General features: G+C 37.3%; 1 protein-coding gene across 1 annotated transcript in view; it reads right to left on the minus strand.

Annotated features, from left to right (window-relative positions):
- The window catches only part of LOC112046818 (uncharacterized), a 129,899-nt gene that overhangs the window by 18,033 nt on the left and 91,360 nt on the right, over window positions 1-20,506 (minus strand). The window contains exons 2-8 of the mRNA XM_052885051.1: window positions 13,699-13,975; window positions 9,884-10,100; window positions 8,748-8,866; window positions 7,925-8,068; window positions 3,711-3,858; window positions 2,802-2,930; window positions 965-1,156 (exon numbers count right to left, since the gene is read on the minus strand). Coding sequence (XP_052741011.1) covers window positions 965-1,156; window positions 2,802-2,930; window positions 3,711-3,858; window positions 7,925-8,068; window positions 8,748-8,866; window positions 9,884-10,100; window positions 13,699-13,974 — 1,225 coding nt within the window. The 5' untranslated portion in view covers window position 13,975. The remainder of the gene's footprint in view (window positions 1-964; window positions 1,157-2,801; window positions 2,931-3,710; window positions 3,859-7,924; window positions 8,069-8,747; window positions 8,867-9,883; window positions 10,101-13,698; window positions 13,976-20,506) is intronic.

Raw genomic sequence — 20,506 nt, forward strand, 5'->3', positions numbered from 1 at the left:
TGTACTCGTAAAATAACTCCTACGAAAGAATTAGAATGAAGTTGGCTATTCTATACGCCTGCGTGTGGAAGCAAAGCTGCACGTCATCTTATTGCCATTACCTTCAACAGTGAACCACTGCAGAGCCTTGTACTGTGTGCTTACCGTCTTCAATCATAGATACATCACTGTCACAGACAAGCATTGTGGGATGATGGAAGTCTCATAGCTTTATTGATAACAAAATGTGCTAAGATGGAACAAAATAAAAGTATAAAGGAAGAAATCTTAGTTTATAATATTTTTAAAGGTAAATTGTTGTTTTTAGAATTGCGACTAAATTTTCCTAATCCGTATGTCTCATTTTCAGAAAACTGAATTAATACATTTTTTTATTTCCATTATAAAATAAAAAGAAACCAAATGTAACTTTTTTACATTTTAGAAAGTCGGAGGTAATGAAAAAAAAAACTATAATAAAAAATACGTCGAAAGAATGTGTGATACAGAATAGGTAAAAGAACATTGAAATAAATTAAAGACAGCAAAAATCTTAGTAAATTAAATACCACCTAGAGCTAAATATTTTTTTTGTATCCCCGCTGTCATATACTAATGTTAGCAGACTCAGAAGTGATTACAAAAATGAAGAAAAAACTAATGTCGAACAAAGGTTTCTTCACAACATTTGTCAGGACAAATCAAACTGTAACCAAAATAAGACGCTAGATTGGCAGAGAATGTCCTTGAGTGAAGTTGCGCACTTGTGAACGTTGTGTGTAGGGTTAAAGGTATCTGTTACTGTTAACAAACACTCCCCTTTTCCACTCAAGTATCCCATAAAGAATTACACAACAAGAGATGTGGCCGGCTCGAACGCAACGAGCACACTGAAGCCAAAGATTACAATGTATTACTGAAGCCGTCCGTACCGCGAGTAGTTACAACGCGGCGATAACACTAAGTACAATAGAATGTCGTTTACCTTCAATAGTAAATCGTTGAAGGTCCATGTGTTGAGTGAGCGCTCCGTCGTCTATGATGGATATGTCGTTGTCGTGCAGCAGCAGCTCTGACAGATGGTGTAGAGGCTTCAGGGGGTCCGCTGAGAGAGACCTCAAGAAATTATGCGACAGATCCAAGTGCGCTAAGTTCACTAACTGGGCCAGAGATGCACCTGTTTATAAAACGTAAAAATAAAATTAAAAGCTTTAAATATTATGAAAATAAATTTAATTAATTTGAAAGACGTTTGAAAAGAAATTCCAAAACCAGTTCCCAATATAGCATCCAGTGGTATGCAAGTGTTTTGACTGGAATAGGTATTACACGTACAAATTGTTCAAAATGGAAAGTCGGCCACCCATATTCGGCTTACTGCTGAGCTCGAGTCTCCTCTCAGAATGAGAGGGGTTAGGCAAATAGTCCACCACGCAGGCCCAATGCGGATTGGCAGACTTTACACACGCAGAGAATTGAGAAAATTCTCTGGTATGCAGGTTTCCTCACGATGTTTTCCTTCACCGTTCACCGAGACACCTGATATTTAATTTTTTAAAATGCAAACTGAAAAGTTGGATGCCCCGGACCGGATTCGAACCCACACCCTCCAGTATCGGAGGCAGAGGTCATCTCCACTAGGCTATCATGGCTCTTAGGTACAGTACAGGTTTGCAATTGAGTTCTCAGGATAGGCAGTGCAGTTTCGCATATATGTATTGCATGCGACTGATAGTATCATAATTCATATATACAGGATGTATTTTTTTATTCTTTACAAGTTAGCCCTTGAACAAAACAGAAAGAGACGGATAAAAGTCATTGTTTTATACTAATTAGAGATAATTAGTTTATTTGCGGTGATTTTATAATTCTCGAAAATAAAATCCCAGCAAATGAGTTCGCATGCTGACGTCAAATTCCCGATATTTCCAGCACTTTTCTACCTTTTTTTGTGACGGAAATTGAAACGTCAGTGAGTTCGTTCGACAAAGAACTTTCACAATGGCCTCTATCTCGCTCCCGGATCTAATCAAATTTAGCACATCTAATTCAACATTACAATTTTCAAAGTCAATCCAAATTTTTTCGAGTTGATTGATCAATTCCTACAATTCAGAATGTTAGGTGCACGATTTGTTCTCATAAGAATCGTGTATTAGAACGGAAAATTTAATGAAACACATGGACAGAATTTTGCGAGCTTCGTTATTGAGTTCATCTTTCTCAATTTTCACATTCTATTGAGTCAAATATTTTTTCATCAATCATGTTCTTATTGAGTCTTTCTTGTGAAAGTACCTAAATCACCATCCATTCATCACTGCAACATCGCCATTTTCACTATTTCAATAAATCAGTAACAACATTGTTTTTTCCAGAAGCTTAAATATTAAATGAAATACTAGAAAAATCTTCAGCTACCTTTTCTTAACATCTATACAAATCGTGCCCACCAGGAATCGTGGCAAAAACTCTGGTTACATTTCCGCGTTATACAGTATATATATATTAAATTATATACTATTACTATTTACTATTTACTATAATATTATAAGCTGACGAGTTTGTTTGTTTGAACGCGCTAATATCAGGAACTACTGGTCCGATTTCAAAAATTATTTCAGTGTTAGATAGCCCATTTACCGAGGAAGGCTATAGGCTATATATTATCCCCGTATTCCTACGGAAAAGGGAACCACGCGGGTGAAACCGCGCGGCGTCAGCTAGTTGTATGTAAACGCGTTGTATAGCCAGCTCTCCTGTCACCAGTCGAAGCAATTATGGTTAATTTAGTTTTTTTTTATTACATTTGTACATACCTGAGACAGCGACAATTTCGTTATGTGATAAGTCTAGGTGGGACAGATTAGCGAGATGTTTGAAGGCGTAGTCCTCTAAAACATCTATTTGGTTGTTATGCAGGTTCAGTTGAGTCAGATTTGTAAGACCTGGAAATAATATCTTGTTAGAGAAATCCTCTGTGAAGTAAAATTATGATAAATTCATTATTATGAATAACATTTTATACTAATAGTAGAATGTTATTTGCTTATACATCAATGTAGGTAAAAGATTTGGCTGTTCAGTTCTCATTCTTCTGAAATCATTCTTCATAATTTATAAGACGAATTTCTTAGCTTTTCATGGATTCACCATGTGGTCCATCGTGTGGCAGAGACAAAAACTCCGACCAAATCCTGGGATGTGTGACCAGGGTGTAGGTTTATTATCAGAGAGACAAATATCTTAGCATTCCATGTATTCACCGTGTGGGTGCCGGGTCCATCGCGTGGTAGAGAGAAAATCTACGAGCAGAGTCCTGAACTTGTGACTACAGGATGTAGGGTTAAGGAATTCCTTGACGATCGATCAACACTCCCCGTTCTCTGCTCGTGTTGTTCTCCCTGCCTAGCCAAATTTGGTAAGATCCTATTATAGCGGCTTTGAATACTCGTTCTGATATATATAACTAGCTGCACCTCTAAAGAGGCCAAGGTCTTATAGGTCCTATCGAGAGATTTTGCTGGTAATCCTCTCGCACCTACTTCTACGGCGTACTGACTATGTAGTTAATAGCCATTTTTAGTTAGTTCATTTGTTAGGTCATAATGTTTATTCACTTTTATATTGTGGTCCATCGTAATGTTAGTCTCCCACGGCACAATAAGCTCTACAAGATATTCGCTTAGTTTGTTTGGACAAAAGGAAATAATATAATCAAAAGTTACCTGACAGAGCACCCCGTCGTATACTTGCAAAGGTATTGTCAGACAAATGCAACGTTTCTAAAAACGCAAGAGCCGGTACTGTGGATGGACCGACGGGACCTTCCAAAGCGTTGCTCGATACATCCAACTCTTTCAGAAGATGTGCCTCCTATAACAATTGTTTAATTAAATAACTTTTTACTTATACATCCAACTCTTTCAGAAGGTGTGCCTCCTATAAAAAATGTTTAATTAATTAATTTTTACTTATCAACCCATATTCGGCTCACTGCTGAGCTCGAGTCTCCTCTCAGAATGAGAGGGGTTAGGCCAATAGTCCGCCACGCTGGCCGAATGCGGATTGGCAGACTGCACACACGTAGAGAATTAAGAAAATTCTCTGGTGTGCAGGTTTCCTCACGATGTTTTTCCTTCACCGTTTGAGATATGTGATATTTAATTTCTTAAAATGCACACAACTGAAAAGTTGGAGGTGCATGCTACGCACCGGATTTGAACCCACACCCTCCAGAATCGGAGGCAGAGGTCATATCCACTGGGCTATCACGGCTCTCAACTTTTTACTTATACATGCAACAAAACTTTTAATTTTTTAATGTGATTTCGTATGAATACATTTACTGCAGCCAACTGAGGAATGCATGTAAATACATCTAAAAACATCAACGTAGTTTTAGATAGAGTAAACAAATTAAAACAAAAATTTTCAAATCGGCCTAGATTATTTTGTAGTATTAGAAAAACTCACGAAAAGCAACTAATGTTAATAACAATAATATTATGCTCATGTTGAAATTAACCCTAATATACACAGGAAATATTATAGTGCACAAGTGTGTGCGTAAGCACAGGGGCACTCTTTATTCCGTCACTCTCACAGTCCGATGGGATGGCAGACCGACATGAAGAGATCAGAAGCAGGACTGACTGCTTTACGTGCTCTCCGAGGTACAGGGGTGTACTAACACCGCCAACTTCCCAACTCCAGGCTGTTATTAAGATTTTTCTTGTAATATCCCAATTACATATTTGTTTTTGATGGACTGACCCGGGATTCAAACCCTCCACCTCATTGTCTGCTGTCGAACCAGCTTAACATGGGACGAATGAGAAGAATGTCTACAACAACTAGCTGACGCGCTGAAATCAACTATAATTTCCCAAAGTTCCCATAAAAAATACCAATATACATTAATAGCGGACGCCCGCGTTTTCGTCAACCCTTAGACCTCCTTAATCCGGCCCTATAGTAAAATCCGTTCTTAGCGGATGTCAACTAACTATAAAGTACCTCGAATTTCGGATAGAAGCAGGCGTTACTTTGCGGAAGTTCACCATGATTATATAATGATTTATTTATTTTGTTATCATCCGCGAAAAGCCGACGAACCCATGCGACAACGTCACCCAGGTCCGACAAAACACTCTCTACGTACGTTTCACCCCGAAACCGGAGCATCCTCAGGAGATGTTGACTCTACAACGTGCAATTGCACGTTGTAGAGTCAACATCTCAGAGAGTATTTTGTCGGACCTGGGTGACGTTGTCGCATGGGTTCGCCGAATTTTCGCGGATGATAGCAAAATAAATAAATCATTATATACCTCGAATTTCATTAACCGAGCAGTGATAGTCCAGTGGATATAACTTCTGCCTCCGATTCCGGAGGATGTGGGTTCGAATCTGGTCCGGGGCATGCACCTCCAATTTTCAGTTGTGTGCATTTTAATAAAATATATATCACGCGTCTCAAACGGCGAAGGAAAACATCGGAAGGAAAGGGTGTGTGTGAAGTCTGCCAATCCGCATTGGGTCAGCGTGGTGGACTATTGGCCTAACCCTTCTCATTCTTAGAGGAGACTCGAGCTCAGCAGTGAGCAAAATATAAGTTGATAACGACGACGGCGTCGTACGTCAGACGGTTTTATATATTTCGTGACCTTTCGCTTTTTTATTCTGTCGGAGGTTTCTCGCTACATTTTTTTTTCTTCAACTAGCCAGAAAAATATTTAAATAAACCAAAACATTCTCGAGTATATAAAGAAGAAAAATGTATATAAGATGTGATCCTTAATGAGCAAAAATGGAGCACAACAGCCCGTGTAGGGGAGAGGGGGGGTAAGGTGCACCATTCAGTGGCTATGGTGATGCTCATCCATTATTCAGCGGCGGCACATGCGGGGCATTAGCTTTGACCCACTGAAGACGCCGCTTTGATCACTTGCAGTGCAACTATGTGCTTACAGAACACTGACAACTATGCACATTATATCAATGTTAATATGTATTTTTGTTTACGATTCGAAGCACTGGTTAATTAGATTTTGAAATCTTTTAAATTGTTCTATTGGGTTTGCTTATTTGATGACATAATGAATAATAGTGGATTATTATAGTAGAAGGCTTTGTCTATAAATTATATCTACCTACCTACAGATTTAGCGTTCCAGTACAACACTGTTTAAGACCCTTCTAAGTTATCGCGATCACACTGAAGCTATTGAATTAATGAAACTTGGCATGAATTTAATACGAAAGAGGTTATATAAATAGGTTACTTTTTGTTGCAAAAATTAAATCTAAAGAGGGTGAAATAGGGGTGGAAAGTTTGTATGGAAAGTTCTTAATTTTTAAAATTTACGTTTGTAAAATTTGGTATTTGTACCAGAAAAATACTAACAATAATGTTATTCAAAATTGTCCAAAATTCTACCCCTAAAGTTTAATTAAGTAAATTCTACCCCCAAGTAGGTTGAAGTCTTTTTAATATAAATCTGTCATGTTTTGAGTTATAATTTTGTAAAATTATTAATGGAGTTTTAATTAAAAATAAAATATGTAAAAATATCAATAGAAGAGAGTGAAATAGGGGTTGAAAGTTTACATCGAGTTTCACGCGGACGAAGTCGCAGGCGTCCGTTAGTATTATCTATCATAATGTTTGATGATATTTCTATTTTCCTGAATAGCTGAGTTTTTATAATAAAATTTTATAATAAGCCGTGTCAAATTATACTGTAAAAGCACCAAATAAATGAATTTGTCACCAAATGTTACATTTCTGTTACACAATTCGATTTGACAACTCAATAATGTAAATACCAATTTGGTACAACAATTTACAATACAATATGTATTTATCGTCAGTTATCAATGTAATTGGCACAATAATGGGCCTATTTGTTAACATAAATTGAAATCTGACATATTCGTCAGCGGCATTGTGTTCAATTTATAATCACAGTATTATATTTGGAATTAATTTATGTAGGTAATAGTAACAGAGCAGTGATAGCCCAATGGATATGACCTTTGCCTCCAATTCCGGAGGGTGTGGGTTTAAATCCACCCCGGGGCATGTACCTCCAACTTTTTACTTGTGTGCATTTTAAGAAATTTAATATCACGTGTCTCAAACGGTGAAGGAAAACATCGTGAGGAAACCTGCATACCAGATAATTTTCTTAATTCTCTGCGTGTGTGAAGTCTTTCAATCCACATTGAGCCAGCGTGGGGGACTATTGCCTAACCCCTCTTATTGACTCGAGCTCAGCAGTGAGCCGAATATGGGTTGATAATGATGATGATGATGAGTAATAGCTTTGTTGGTACAGCTACAGTGGTCTTTGTATTTATAGATCTTTATGAATCTGAGAGTCCAGAGGTTATTGCTTTATGTTTTATTTTCCAAGAAATTCTCAGCAGTACCTGAATCCTACTAAGTGTTGTTCTATTCTATCCACATATATAAAAATACCGTGTCGACAAGCCGTGATAGCCCAGTGGCTATAACCCCTGCCTTCAATTCGGAGGGCGTAGGATCGAATCCGGTGCGGGACTTGCACCTCCAACTTTTCAGTTATGTGCATTTTAAGAAATTAAATATCACGTGTCTCAAACGGTGAAGGAAAACAGGATACCTGCATACCTGAGAATTTTCTTACATCTCTAAGTGTGTGCCAATCCGCATTGGGCCAGCGTGAGAGGAGTAATCTGAGAGGAGACTCGTGCTCAGCAGTGAGCCGAATATGAGTGGCTAATGATGATATAAAAATTATTCCCTATATGCTTTGGTCACGGCATCAGGCGTGAACAGCTTCGCTTATTATTTCTTTGTTATGTTTGTTATTGTCAGAAGTTCTTATGAAATGAAATATTAAGACAGTTGTCTGTTGAGTCAACTAGTCAATAATAAAAATAGCTGCAACTTTACCTTCAGTGCAGACAAAGCAGAGACTTTCAGCAAATTGCCCCTAAGCCGGAGCACGGCCAATTTGGCGAGCGGCTCGAACGCGCCCGCCGATATACTTGTGAGCTGATTATCGCTTATGTCCAAGTAAGACAAGTTCTGTATCCCCTGTCGAACAATTTCACAGTTAAATACTATCTGTACTATGGAATGATTTGTGGAAGACTAGATTTCTAGAATAGGTAAAAGGGAATGCCCCTGCCCAGGCCTACCCTAACCACCCGGCAATTTATATCTAAAATCTAAATCTTGATAATTCTACTTTAATAATAAAATTATTACTTTATCAAGAATGTTTGCTACAACGTTTTTACGACATTTTTTTGTCGAGTCAAAATTTCCTTCGAATATTTCCAAAGACGCAAAGAGGTGTAAGACATGCGTGAACGTTATATCGTTTGCATATAATAGCAAAATATTTATAATTTAAAATTGCAAAATAAATTTATAGAAAAATCTAAGTTGTATAACACCAAAGTCTTAAGTATTTTATTGATGTTAAACTGTTAACATATAACGTCAATATAACTTACTAATGATTAATTAATTTTTTTTCTAAGGATTCATTTCTTTGGTATGACCGTTTCAATCTCAGACTGAAATATGCTAAATTTATATTTCTTTGTAATTTACACAAAAATAAATAAACAACTTACACAACGGCAGCACAATAAAATGTTTTATATTAAAGGTGGTTGGATCATGGAAAATAAAAAACCTTTAGGAGCAATTCAAAACAAACTAAGGAAATAACGAAAAAAACATGAATAAACAGGGGATTTTTTACCTTGAAAGAGTTTGAATCTAAAGTGTGTATTTTATTATTGGAAAGATCTAAGCGGTCCAAATTGGCCAGGTGAACTAAGGCTTCCGTGGGAACCGACGGAAGTTGATTGTTTGGTAAACCTGAAAAAATAAATTGATTTAATTAATTAAGAATTCATAACGTAGACGAGCGAAGAGGTTTTTCAATATTTTATTCATAATATTTTATGCTAAAATACACTTGATTGAGTACAAAAAAATAGAAAATGCTTTTTATTGAGAGCAATATTAACTTGAGATTTTTTTTCTTTTTTGAGTTCCAGTTTATTTGCGCTCAATTTTAATTGGAAAATTTACTTGAAATTATTAGAATACTGTAACACAATGTAGAAAATAAAAGAGAACTACAGTGCACATCATTTATTGTTTAAGTGTCGCTATTGAGGTCTTGGTATATTACTTTAGGGACCCGTAAACTGTCAAACTTCTCGTCAAAGAAAACGTGTAGTCAAACAATCTGGGGTGTGATGTGTGATACCACTTTTCAATGTAATATTCGCCTATAAACTAGTTTTGTTACAATTTGAATGTAATTTCCATGGGATGCCAAAAATAAAATGTCACTAACAACGAATCCAATGATGTCACAGCGCTGTAATTTTACAAAGAAATCGACAAAGACGTACCGCCAAGCGATTTAGCGTTCCGGTACGATGTCGTGTAGAAACCGAAAAGGGGTGTGGATTTTCATCCTTCTTCCTCCAAGGGTCAACTTGTAAAGAATAAAAAAAAGTGTGTGGCAGCTCCGACGCACGAATGGAGTTTACTCTTTCAGATCGATTGCCTAATTAGGTACGTAATTAGGTACGTACGTAACGTAATTAGGAACGTACGTAACGTCTCAATACCTACGCCTGAAAAGTGAAAGGTGCGCAACCGAGGTGCAGCAGGCCGCGGCGTGCCTTACGCATGTGCACGCTGTTGGCGGCAGCGCACAGTGAAAGGTGCGCAGAATAGGTTGCGCACAAAAACGTAACGCTGACATTTGTTCATCGAATTTTATACTACTCATATTTTTTTCATACCGTGGGCTATATATGAAAAATCGATTCTTAAGGAGTAAACTCCAATAAACTCCAAAAAACGACATATTCTTACCGAGAGCCAGTAACGTAGAGGATATGCTATTAAAGGCTCCTTGCTGGACCCTCTTGATATCGCCCGACGATATCACCAAGCCGTGTAAGCCTACGCCGGCTAGCTCAGCCACTGAGGCCGACGGTAGTGACGTCACTCCACGCAGGGCCACGTCGAGCAGAGACACTGCTGTGTTCTTGTTCCGCGCCCTCTGCTCTCGGAGATGACGGCCAATGATCTGTTGGTTGGAAAAAATATTAATGTAAAACTTTATGAAAAGGAACCGTGATAGCCCAGTGGGTATGACCTCTGCCTCCGATTCTGGAGGGTGTGTGGCATGCACCTCCAACTTTTCAGTTATGTGCATTTTAACACGTTCACAGTCACCATACAAAGTTATCTTACCACCCCACAAGTGCCTACTAATTCCCAAGTAGGTACTATGAGCCCACTTTGGGCTCATGGGCTTGTGAGGAGAAACCTACGTAAGCCCACATTGGGCTCACGGACTTGTGAGGAGTAATATACGTGAGCCCACAATGCGCTCATTGACTTGTATCAAAAAACTGGCGTGAGCCCACGTTGGGCTCACTGGACTGGAAACGCGTTAAGAAATTAAATATCTCATGTCTCAAACGGTGAAACCGGTGAAACGGTGGGTTGATAACGAATCAGACTCCGAGCCTCCGAGGCAGCTTGACTAACCATAGTGTATATTATCAATGTATAGAATCTTTGTTCAGAAGCACAGTAAAACCAACGTTGGTCATTTTAATGTACCTAAGTGTTATAATACTAATAATAAACTGATAATTATAGGACAGCACGTTTGAATTATTTTTTTTTATAATTATGCATTAAGGAAACAGCCATCTAAAATATTGTTTGAGTATTTAATATTTTTCCCCTTCAAAACGTGCCTAAAGAAGATTTTCTTCAACAAAAGCATTATAAACACTCTGCGAATATGTATTTATGCATTTCTGACCTCAAAAGTATAATAAACGATTTCTACTAGGTAAACTGAAAATTCATGACATGGTTAACCTTCAGGAATTAGTTTAATTACTATAGTTTTAAACTGAAACGGCAAACCCAAACTTTTTACATCAGTTCTCCTTTTGTTAAGATAATTTTTGGCAAACAAAGTTTTATACAAATATCCAACAATAGCCGTTAGTGAAGCTCTGAACAAAATTCAAATTTATTATTGTTATGCAAAATTAAGTTACATTATTTTATTATGCAATTCAGGAACCTTCTGTTTTGAGGATGGTTTTATTGAGCCATAAGATTATCTATACTCATATAGAAGAAAGATTTGATTGTTTTTTTTTTGTTTGTTTGCAATACGGAACCGATTTGAAAAATTCTTTCACTGTGGGGAAGCTACAATATCCCAGAGTGTTGACGCTGCGAACTTTGAGCATTGAGCGGGCAACATTGTGGCGCGCGCTGCGGTCGCCATGTTTTTGTAGTTGTCTGTTGTCTATTGCTGTCAAATAATAAATTAAAAATGTGAATTAATAAATTTAAAAAAAAATAAATATATCTTGTATTTCATTTTATATTAAAATGTAAAAAACCTGCTACTTCTCTTGCGAACTTTTTATTATGACGATTCAAAATGAAAAAAAAAACTTTAATGTAAAAATTTTTAAAAATTTTAATGTAATTGTAATGATACTGATCAAAAGAAGTTTTCGCATGTCAATTGGATCAATGGTTGGATACAAAAGGCTAACCTTAGAAATTAATATAACAAAAGATAAAGTACAACGGCTTCACAATTATGATTATAAATGAAGAAAAAATGTATGGAAAAAGTTGTTTCTTTTCCATTGTCCGCGTTTCGTATCTTTGTAAATTCTTTGTCAATTTGTTCCAGATTTTGATCCATTGTTACGTTCTTTCTTCTTTTTTCTTTAATTATCCTTTGCTTCGTATTCGCCAGTGAGTACTATTTGGTACGTAATTACTCATATTAGAATTATAATCAAACTAGATATTGTTTACTTTACTTTTTACTTACTTTTTTTACTGTTTACTCGCTTTATTACCGAATTGATTTTTTTGTTGTTTTTTTGTCTACAACCGATTTGTGTGAAACAAATATAGTATATTGAACATTTATTAAAGCTAAGTAACTAAATAAACTAATAAGAAATCTCATTCAAATCTGTATAAGAAAATGTAATTTAAATTAAAATTAAGAATATGAGAAAAGAGATATTTTTTTAGCATTAGCTAAATATGATAAAGTATTGTTATCGCCGTTTAGTGTTGGAAATGGTAGTCTGTGACGGATATGACGTCGCTCGATCTCGTGTTGGCTTCAGTGTGCTCGTGGCGTTCGAGCCGTCCACATCTCTTGTTGTGTAATTCTTTATGGATTACTTGGGATAGTCGGGGAGAGTGACTTGAGTGGAAAAGGGGAGTGTTTGATATCAGTCAAAGGATCCTTTAACCCTACATACATCGTTCACAAGTGCGTGACTCCACTCAAGGTCATTTTCTGCCATTCTTATCTTCTTCTCTCTTCTTCTTCTTCTGGGTCTTATTTTGGTTACAGTTTTGATTTGTTAATTAAGTTGTCCTGACAAGTGTTGTGAATCATAACCTTTGTTCGACATTACTTTTATTATTTTTGTAATCACTTTTGAGTCCTATAATAGTATTTATATGCATATTATAATCTATTAAATTAATTAAATTAAATTTTTAATGGCATCTTGTGTAAATGTGTAAAGCAAATAATAAAAGAAAACCATTGTCTATGCATGCTTCTACAGTTCAGTTCAATGTTGTTCCGACAAACACGGACGCTAGGCATGTTATCAGAAATGCTAACCGAAAATGGACCTTTGCATTTTTAGGTCTGGCAAAAATTGCAGTCCAAAATGCGAATAGTTTCAAACTGCTAGACATATCGCTGTAGATTAAAACCAAGAAAAACCAAAGGGTGGGTTGTATTAGCATAGGAATAATCAGTCGATGTTAGTAAATATATTTGGTTAAAATATATCTTTTATTTAATTTTTTTATCCGTTGTCGTTGATCTAGGAAATTATTATTATCGACCTATATTCGGCTGACTGTTGAGCACGTCTCCTCTCAGAATGAGAGAAAGAGAGTTATTATGTTTCTTTGGCCGTAGTGAATCGAGTGACAATATGACACCCACTAACAGAAATAAAAGAAAAAGTAATAAACAGTGAATTTATCGAAAAAGTCTCGAGTTTGAATCGAAAACCAACTTTGCTCTCTTGTTGAATAAATAACTATTAAATTATTATTCATCATCATCATTATCAGCCGATGGACGTCCATTGCTGGACATAGGCCTCTTGCATGGACCTCCAAGCATAACGATCTCAAGCCGCCAGCATCCAGCGGATACCTGCAACCCGCTTGATGTCTTCGGTCGACTTAATGAGAGGTCGACCAACACTGCGCTTGCACCATTGCCATTCCAGCACCTTGGGACCCAACCAACGTCCATCGTATTAAAATTAAAAAATTTTTTTATTAGTTAAATTATTATTATATTTAAAAAAATTATGTAATACTATCGTTGTTAATACTACTCTATACTATTACCCTACTCGATATGAAAAAGAAAACCTAATAAGAAAAATAAGACTATAGTGACTTTCAAATTATCATGCATTTTGGGATCATACAAACTCCAAACCTTACCGTACAAACCTATTATCTGCTAAAGTCGTAGGAACACACAGCCGACGCAAGTATTACCACTACGTACTGCCAGTCTGACGCTTGCGCAAGACATCGAGTGTGAATCTTGGCCTCATATGAACTAGTACTAAATACACCTGTAGCGCAGTATGGTCGCCAGCGCAGCGCAGCGTGTGCGGCAGGTCGCAGGAACACTCGGCCGACGGGCGCGCGCTGAGCTCCGGGCACTGCCACTCCGACGATGCGCAATTGTAGCTCACCTGTAGCGCAGTATGGTCGCCAGCGCAGCGCAGCGTGTGCGGCAGGTCGCAGGAACACTCGGCCGACGGGCGCGCGCTGAGCTCCGGGCACTGCCACTCCGACGATGCGCAAGATATCACGCACAGTATTGATACCGCGCCCATGAGCCACATTCTGAAAATAAAATAAGATCCCTTGTTAGATAATTTCCAATGTTTGGTAGAATCAGTAGCTCCATGCCAAGAGAGTCGGACTTTAGCCCGAGAAGTTCGAGCCTTATCCACTCCTGGATTCTTGTCGAACCTACCAGCCAGCTGATAACCAGCTGATATCTTAATGTCCTCTTTGAGACACGGGGATATTAGACCACCGTCTTTCAAACTCCGGGCTGCTACAAAAGGCAGTTATTCTAGAGATGGAGCGTATTATGAGGAGATATCTCACTCTGGAGCCCTGATCACCGGTTGCTTGGGCATTCAAATGTCCCGCTGCGGGAGGGTTATATTTTTTTATTATTTTATTGATAGTGTTTCTTATAAATTTTTAGGAGTGTTATTTTATTAAAATTGTTAAAAAATAAAAACGGGCAAGTAAAATTAGGTACAGCTAATTCTAAGATTTGTGTCGATGTTTGTTCTTTTGTCTATTCAAGCTTCACTCAGAAACTAATGAACCAATTTTCAAGCGGTTTTGGCGGATATATTAAGTTGAAGAGTAAGCCTGCTTATGGCTTTCTTTCATCCTACATAAATCATACTCTACACGAACGCCGACGCGGCTATCCACTAGTCCTCCAATAAAACAGCAATAACTTCACTTTTACGAAGCACTCCTAACATTCGCAATATTATTTCCAAACAGCTACAAACTATTCCTTGTTGCACTTCCATTGCATTTTATTAGATATTCGAGAAAATTGTATTCTCGTTCGCCTATAACTTGCCGACTCAGTACGAGCGTCCGGTCGTCAATCAGAGGAAATGCGCCATTATGTCGCCGCCACACGCGTTGCAAGAGCAATTCTTAGCCGAGCACCTTGTACGGCCTGAATCGCCTTTTGATTTTCAACTCACACATCATACGCAGTACTGCCGATTTCAATTCAATTGCACATTAAATAAACAGAAGTTGAAACTATAATAATATGTTGGACCGGTTTCATCAACCTCTAAGTGTTGAATATCTTATTTACAAAGGAGATGGACCATTTTAGGTCCACTCTTGTACCCCATATCATTAAAATTTAAATAAAAAATACAAGGATTTTACTAAAATTAATTAAAGTGAATAAATCTAACTAAATAAAAAGAAATAAATAAAATAAAAACCCAAGTTTTTGAGTTATAACAAGATGGCGCCAATAGAGCAACTCTGACATGAAAATTGACAGCAAACGTCAAATCGATTACTGCATTGAAAACGTCATCTATCCGCCATTATTACCATTAATAGTGCAGCATTTCTTGGGAGATAATGAATATTATTTCGAAAGAATTAAAGTAAATTCGTAGATTTGTATAATCAAAAATAGTTAAAAAATATATCTTATTTTATTTCCGCTAGGGTGCAATGACTGATCCTGGGCTCCATACAATATCGGACCATCTCCTTTTGTGTTTGTCATTTAACACAAAGTAAGAAAGTGACAAAACTTACGGTGAGACTCTTCTTCGATCCGACATGTTTTATTAGAAGTTGTTTAAACCTTTAGACATCTACCTGTTACATAGTACATTAATTTTGACTTGTAACTCTACCACTGCTTTGTAACCAGATTCAAGTGAAAAGAAGCCAGAGCCTAACTGACCGAGAATTGGCCAGAAACTAATAAGTAGCTCCTCTCAATGAAAATAATGTAAAATTTTTAATAAATTTTTCATTTACGATCATTTACTACCATACTACCGTGAATCTTTGTCATTAAATAGTTTCATCATTCATCATTAGCAACCCATGTTCGGATTACTGTTGAGCTTGAGTCTCTATTAGGGGTTAGGCCAATAGTCTACCACGCTGGCAGATTTCACTTACGTTGAGAATTAAGAAAATTCTCAAATAGTTTATCCGATTGAATACACAGATCGTTATTTAATAGCAGCATTGCTAATGTCCGCAAAACCTAACATGAAATCATAATAACATTACAACAGAGCTCTTTAAAACTACTAGAGTTGCATTTTCTTCGTTGTAAAAGAAAATTGTTTTCCCTTTCGCGTGTAAGTTGTCGAATATGAGCACGGGTATGAGCTCGGTCGTCAGTCAGAGAAAATGCGCCATTATGTCGCTCCCACACGCGTTGCAATAGCAATTCTTACCAAGTACTTTCGAATACGACCTGAATTGCCTTTTGATTTCAGCCGCACTGAAATTCCCCAAGATTCTCGTTGTTTGGCTGTTTCAGATTTCGTCTACATATCAAATGTGAGACGAGAGATAAAGTAATTATATTAATAACTAGCGGACGCCTTTCCGTCCTTTTCCTTTTCCTTAGACCTCTTTAACCCAGCCCTTACAGTAGTATCGCTGTAAAATGAAGAAACTTCTCCCGTTTTCCCAACATTCCCCTTATAGTAGCGTGATGAACATTATACTATAACCTGCCCAGGAGTATGAAGAATAATTGTACCAAGTTTCGTTAAAATCCGTCAAGTAGTTTTTGTTTCTATAACGGACATACAGACAGACAGACAGACAAAAATGTGACTGATTGCATTTTTGGCATCTGTATCGATCACTAATCATCCCCTGATAGTTTTGAAAATAGTTTAGTATTTTGAAAATATATTTTATGTACAGAATCGACCTGTCTACAGATTTATTATAAGTATAGATATTTACGTTTTGTTTTGTATGTAGGAAAACGTTCGAAAAAAAATATATAAAAAGAACAGAAAGAGAACATTAAACATTATTGTTTCGGCTATAATTGATGAAATAAAGTTGTATTTCGCCTGTAACTTGTGGACGCAGTATAAGCGTCCGGTCGTCAGTCAGAGGAAACGCGCCATTATGTCGCCACCACACGCGCTGCAACAGCAATTCTTGTACAAGAACCTAAGTTGCCTTTTCTCTTTTATGTCTCTTTACTTCTACAGTTTTGTATCCGATTTGTTTCAGCGATTTGTGAGTTTCAGATATCGATGATTATATTATTCCTATACGGTACACAAGCTATCACTTTAAGTTATTATATTTAATATGATTATACTTATTTTATATATAGGAAAAGAAACCCATTTGTGATATTGATTTTGTTACTGTAAAATGTATTCATATCGTCTAAACAATAATCAACGGTAGATTGACTATTACTAAATATTTATACAAACTGCTTTAACTGCTAAAATGGCACTGTGAAATATATTCAAAAATGTTACATATCTAGATACGAAAGTAGACTAGCGAGACATCAAATAGTCATAGTAAAGTCATGAAACTGCTGAATCCATTTCAGCAGTTTCATGACGTTACTATGACTCTACACTCGCGCCGCAAACGGAATTTAGACGTTTTTCGCGAGAGTAGAGGCCTTTCTGGTTCCACGTTCTTCCCGCTATTGGTTTTTCGCGATTACTACTGGTTTCGCACAAAAAGTTCGCGCTTCGTTCACAGCACGCAAACGCTTGTTCATATTCACTCGCACTACGCAGTGAATTCGTGAATTCGCTCGCAAATGTAGAGCGAGCTTTAGGATCGTGTGGAGACACCTTTATTGGGTATGATAGGTAGCTAGTGCAGATCTATTGATAACAAAGGGTGACGGTCGGGCAATGGCCCACTGAGTCTCAGTACTTGAGTACTGAACCGAATACAATTACTTGGAACACCTTGAACAAATACTTATAGATCAGTTTTTGTACCTTTTATATTTTTACATTTAGACGACAGCTAATCCGTACATTTTTTGTGCTAATTAGTAAACGGGTGCCAACCCAACAACTGTTTTTTTATTCTCTACAATTTAGCCTTTGACTACTGTCTCACCTGATGGAAAGTAATGATGCAATCTAGGATGGAAGCGGACTAACTTATTAGGAGTATGGTGAAAATCCACACCCCTTTGGGATTATATACTACATCCTACTGGCACGCTACATCGCATGGCCTTACGTCTTTGTCGATAGGGTGGTAACTAGCCACGGCAGAAGCCTCCCACCAGCCAGACCTGGACCAATTAAGAAAACCTCAATCGGCCCAGACGGGGATCGAACCCAGGACCACCGTCTTGTAAATCCAACGCGCACACCACTGCGGAACAGAGGTCGTCAACTTTTTAAAGTCTGTTAGCTCTTACTGGAGCAGTAGATAGATTTTTAGGAAAAAGGCTTAAGTTATTTTTGCATTGGCCCAATTAAATCTAAATAAATAATTTATTAGTATTGCATTCTCCTCGCCTGACGCATACAAACAGAGAACTGTTGGACACTTCAGTGTTGTGTTTCAAGAGTCAAAACTCAATTTAAATTAGCCAAGTTTAAACGTGATACTTTTACGGGTTATATAATGGCAGAAATCATATCCGCGTCGCCAGACCCTTAGCTTCGTGGTTTTCGCTAGAAAACCTTAATAAAATTTTATACTACGGCGTACGGACGCGTGCTGCAAGGCTAAGTGACTAGCAACTAGAGACATTATTCCTCATGATATCCGAATTGCATTTTATACTTAGATAATTGAGTCTGGGCTTTTGAAACCTGCTGCCTTCCAAAGTTGGATTGATTTGGTTACATATTAACAGGAACATAGGCTGACATACACTCAGCCTTCATTTAATTGTGGGATATTACTGTTTGGATACTTCAAGAGAATAGCAAAAACAATCAATTTGTGTCCCGATCACAGCCCGCTAAGATAATTTGTACTATCAATTTATCTTGCTACTTGTCTAATATGTGTAAACGAGTAATTCTAGTTAACGTCCACTGCAGGACATGGGCTGTTTAAAAATCACGATTCGAAGCCGCCTGCATCCAGCAAATTCTTGCGACTCGCTTGTCTACAATCCACCTGGTGGGGGGTCGCCATTCTAGCACTATTGCTATTCTATTGCTGTTTGAATGGAGAGAGGAGAATAGCAAAAATAATCAATTATTTACTGTTCAATCGCACAAGTTTAAAGAAATGTTTTGTTCAGTAACAAAATGCACTTCATGCCATTTCCCAATATATTTCTCTTACCAGTAGAGTGCACAGTAGTCTCTAAAGAACGTTTGAGACAAAAATATATAGCGCGTTAGCGTACCTAACCCTCTGGACTCCGGATCATTTATGGCGGCGATTTGAACGTAAAGACCGTAGTTTTTTAAACGGTGTTAGGAGACTCGTTGCGCTCTATTGTTTCTATGGCAACACGTAGACGTTGTATTTATTTGGTTTAGAAGTGCCATTACGTTCGAAGCGGGGGAAAAATGTTCACGGATAAACGTTGAATCGATGCGGAAGTTTTTAAAAAAATGTGTATATTTAAAGAGTTACTCAAAAAAGGGTTAACTTATCGACTAAGCTTGAACGATGACCTATCTAGTCGCAAGAGGATATAATCAGCTACAAGCGATAGCTTCCAGTACATAATCAGCCAATTGTTTCCTAAGTTGCAGGTTTGACGGCCTCCGTGGCACGGTGGATTTAAAGGACGGAGGTCCTCGGTTCGATTTCACGCTGGGCCGATTTAGGTTTTCTTAAATGGTCCAGGTCTGGTGGGAGGCTTCGGCCGTGGCTAGTTAGCACTCTACCGCGATTTAGTGTTCCGGTACGATGTCGCTTAGAAACCAAAGGTGGTGTGGATTTTCAGTCGCCCCCTAACAAGTTAGCCCGCTTCCATCTTAGATTGCATCATCACTTACAATAAGGTGAAATTGTAGTCAGGGGCTAACTTGTAAAGGATGAATTTTTTTTTTTCTAAAGCTGTACTTTACTTACTATTTTGATAAAATTATGAATTTTGATTAAGTTATTTTAATTGTTATGTAAGTATTTCCTCAGAAAAATGACGAAAATAATGAAAAAAGTACAAAAACTTTAGTTTTAAAACGCCAGTCCAAGTCCGGATGATTGATTTGAAAGCTGGAAAAACAAGTAAAAGTCTACGCAATGTAGTTCAGAAGTCATAATCAATCAATCAATCAATTAATGTAATTGCATGCGTACATAATAATTAAATGGCTATTTTCTAATCGAAGTAGGTAATTTTGATTACGTATTAGTTCCACATAAATGGATAAACTTTTCAAAATCTTGACTTAGCTTGCAAAGTTTTTTTTTGCTAGGCCACAAAATAAAATGAACCAAAACAATTCACTCTTAAATTAATGTTTTCAAACCCCAACACTTCACAAACAATACCACACTCAAACAAAGGGTCCTACGTTTTTACAAAGCCTACAAGGGCTTGTGTTTCATTCAGGACAAAAATGAAAATTTAAATGTTCTTGAGATAAAAACAATGCTAAACGTACAACTATTATGAAGCTTCATAACTTTGCAAACAGTAAATGGTTTTTTATTTATTCGCTAACAATTGCTTATGTTTTATTTTTTGTCACATTCCCAAATGAAGACATTTATATCATTCAATACAACTGTAAGGTACAAAGCAAATATAAAAAAGAGTTTCTGATATTTACCCGGCTGCGTCAGAAGGAGGGTAACGTTATTCGAGCGTATGTAAGCATGTATGTGCATGTATAAGCATTTCTTTGCCACGCT

The sequence above is a fragment of the Bicyclus anynana genome, chromosome 2 (genome assembly GCF_947172395.1).
Source record: "Bicyclus anynana chromosome 2, ilBicAnyn1.1, whole genome shotgun sequence".
Lineage (NCBI taxonomy): Eukaryota > Metazoa > Arthropoda > Insecta > Lepidoptera > Nymphalidae > Bicyclus > Bicyclus anynana.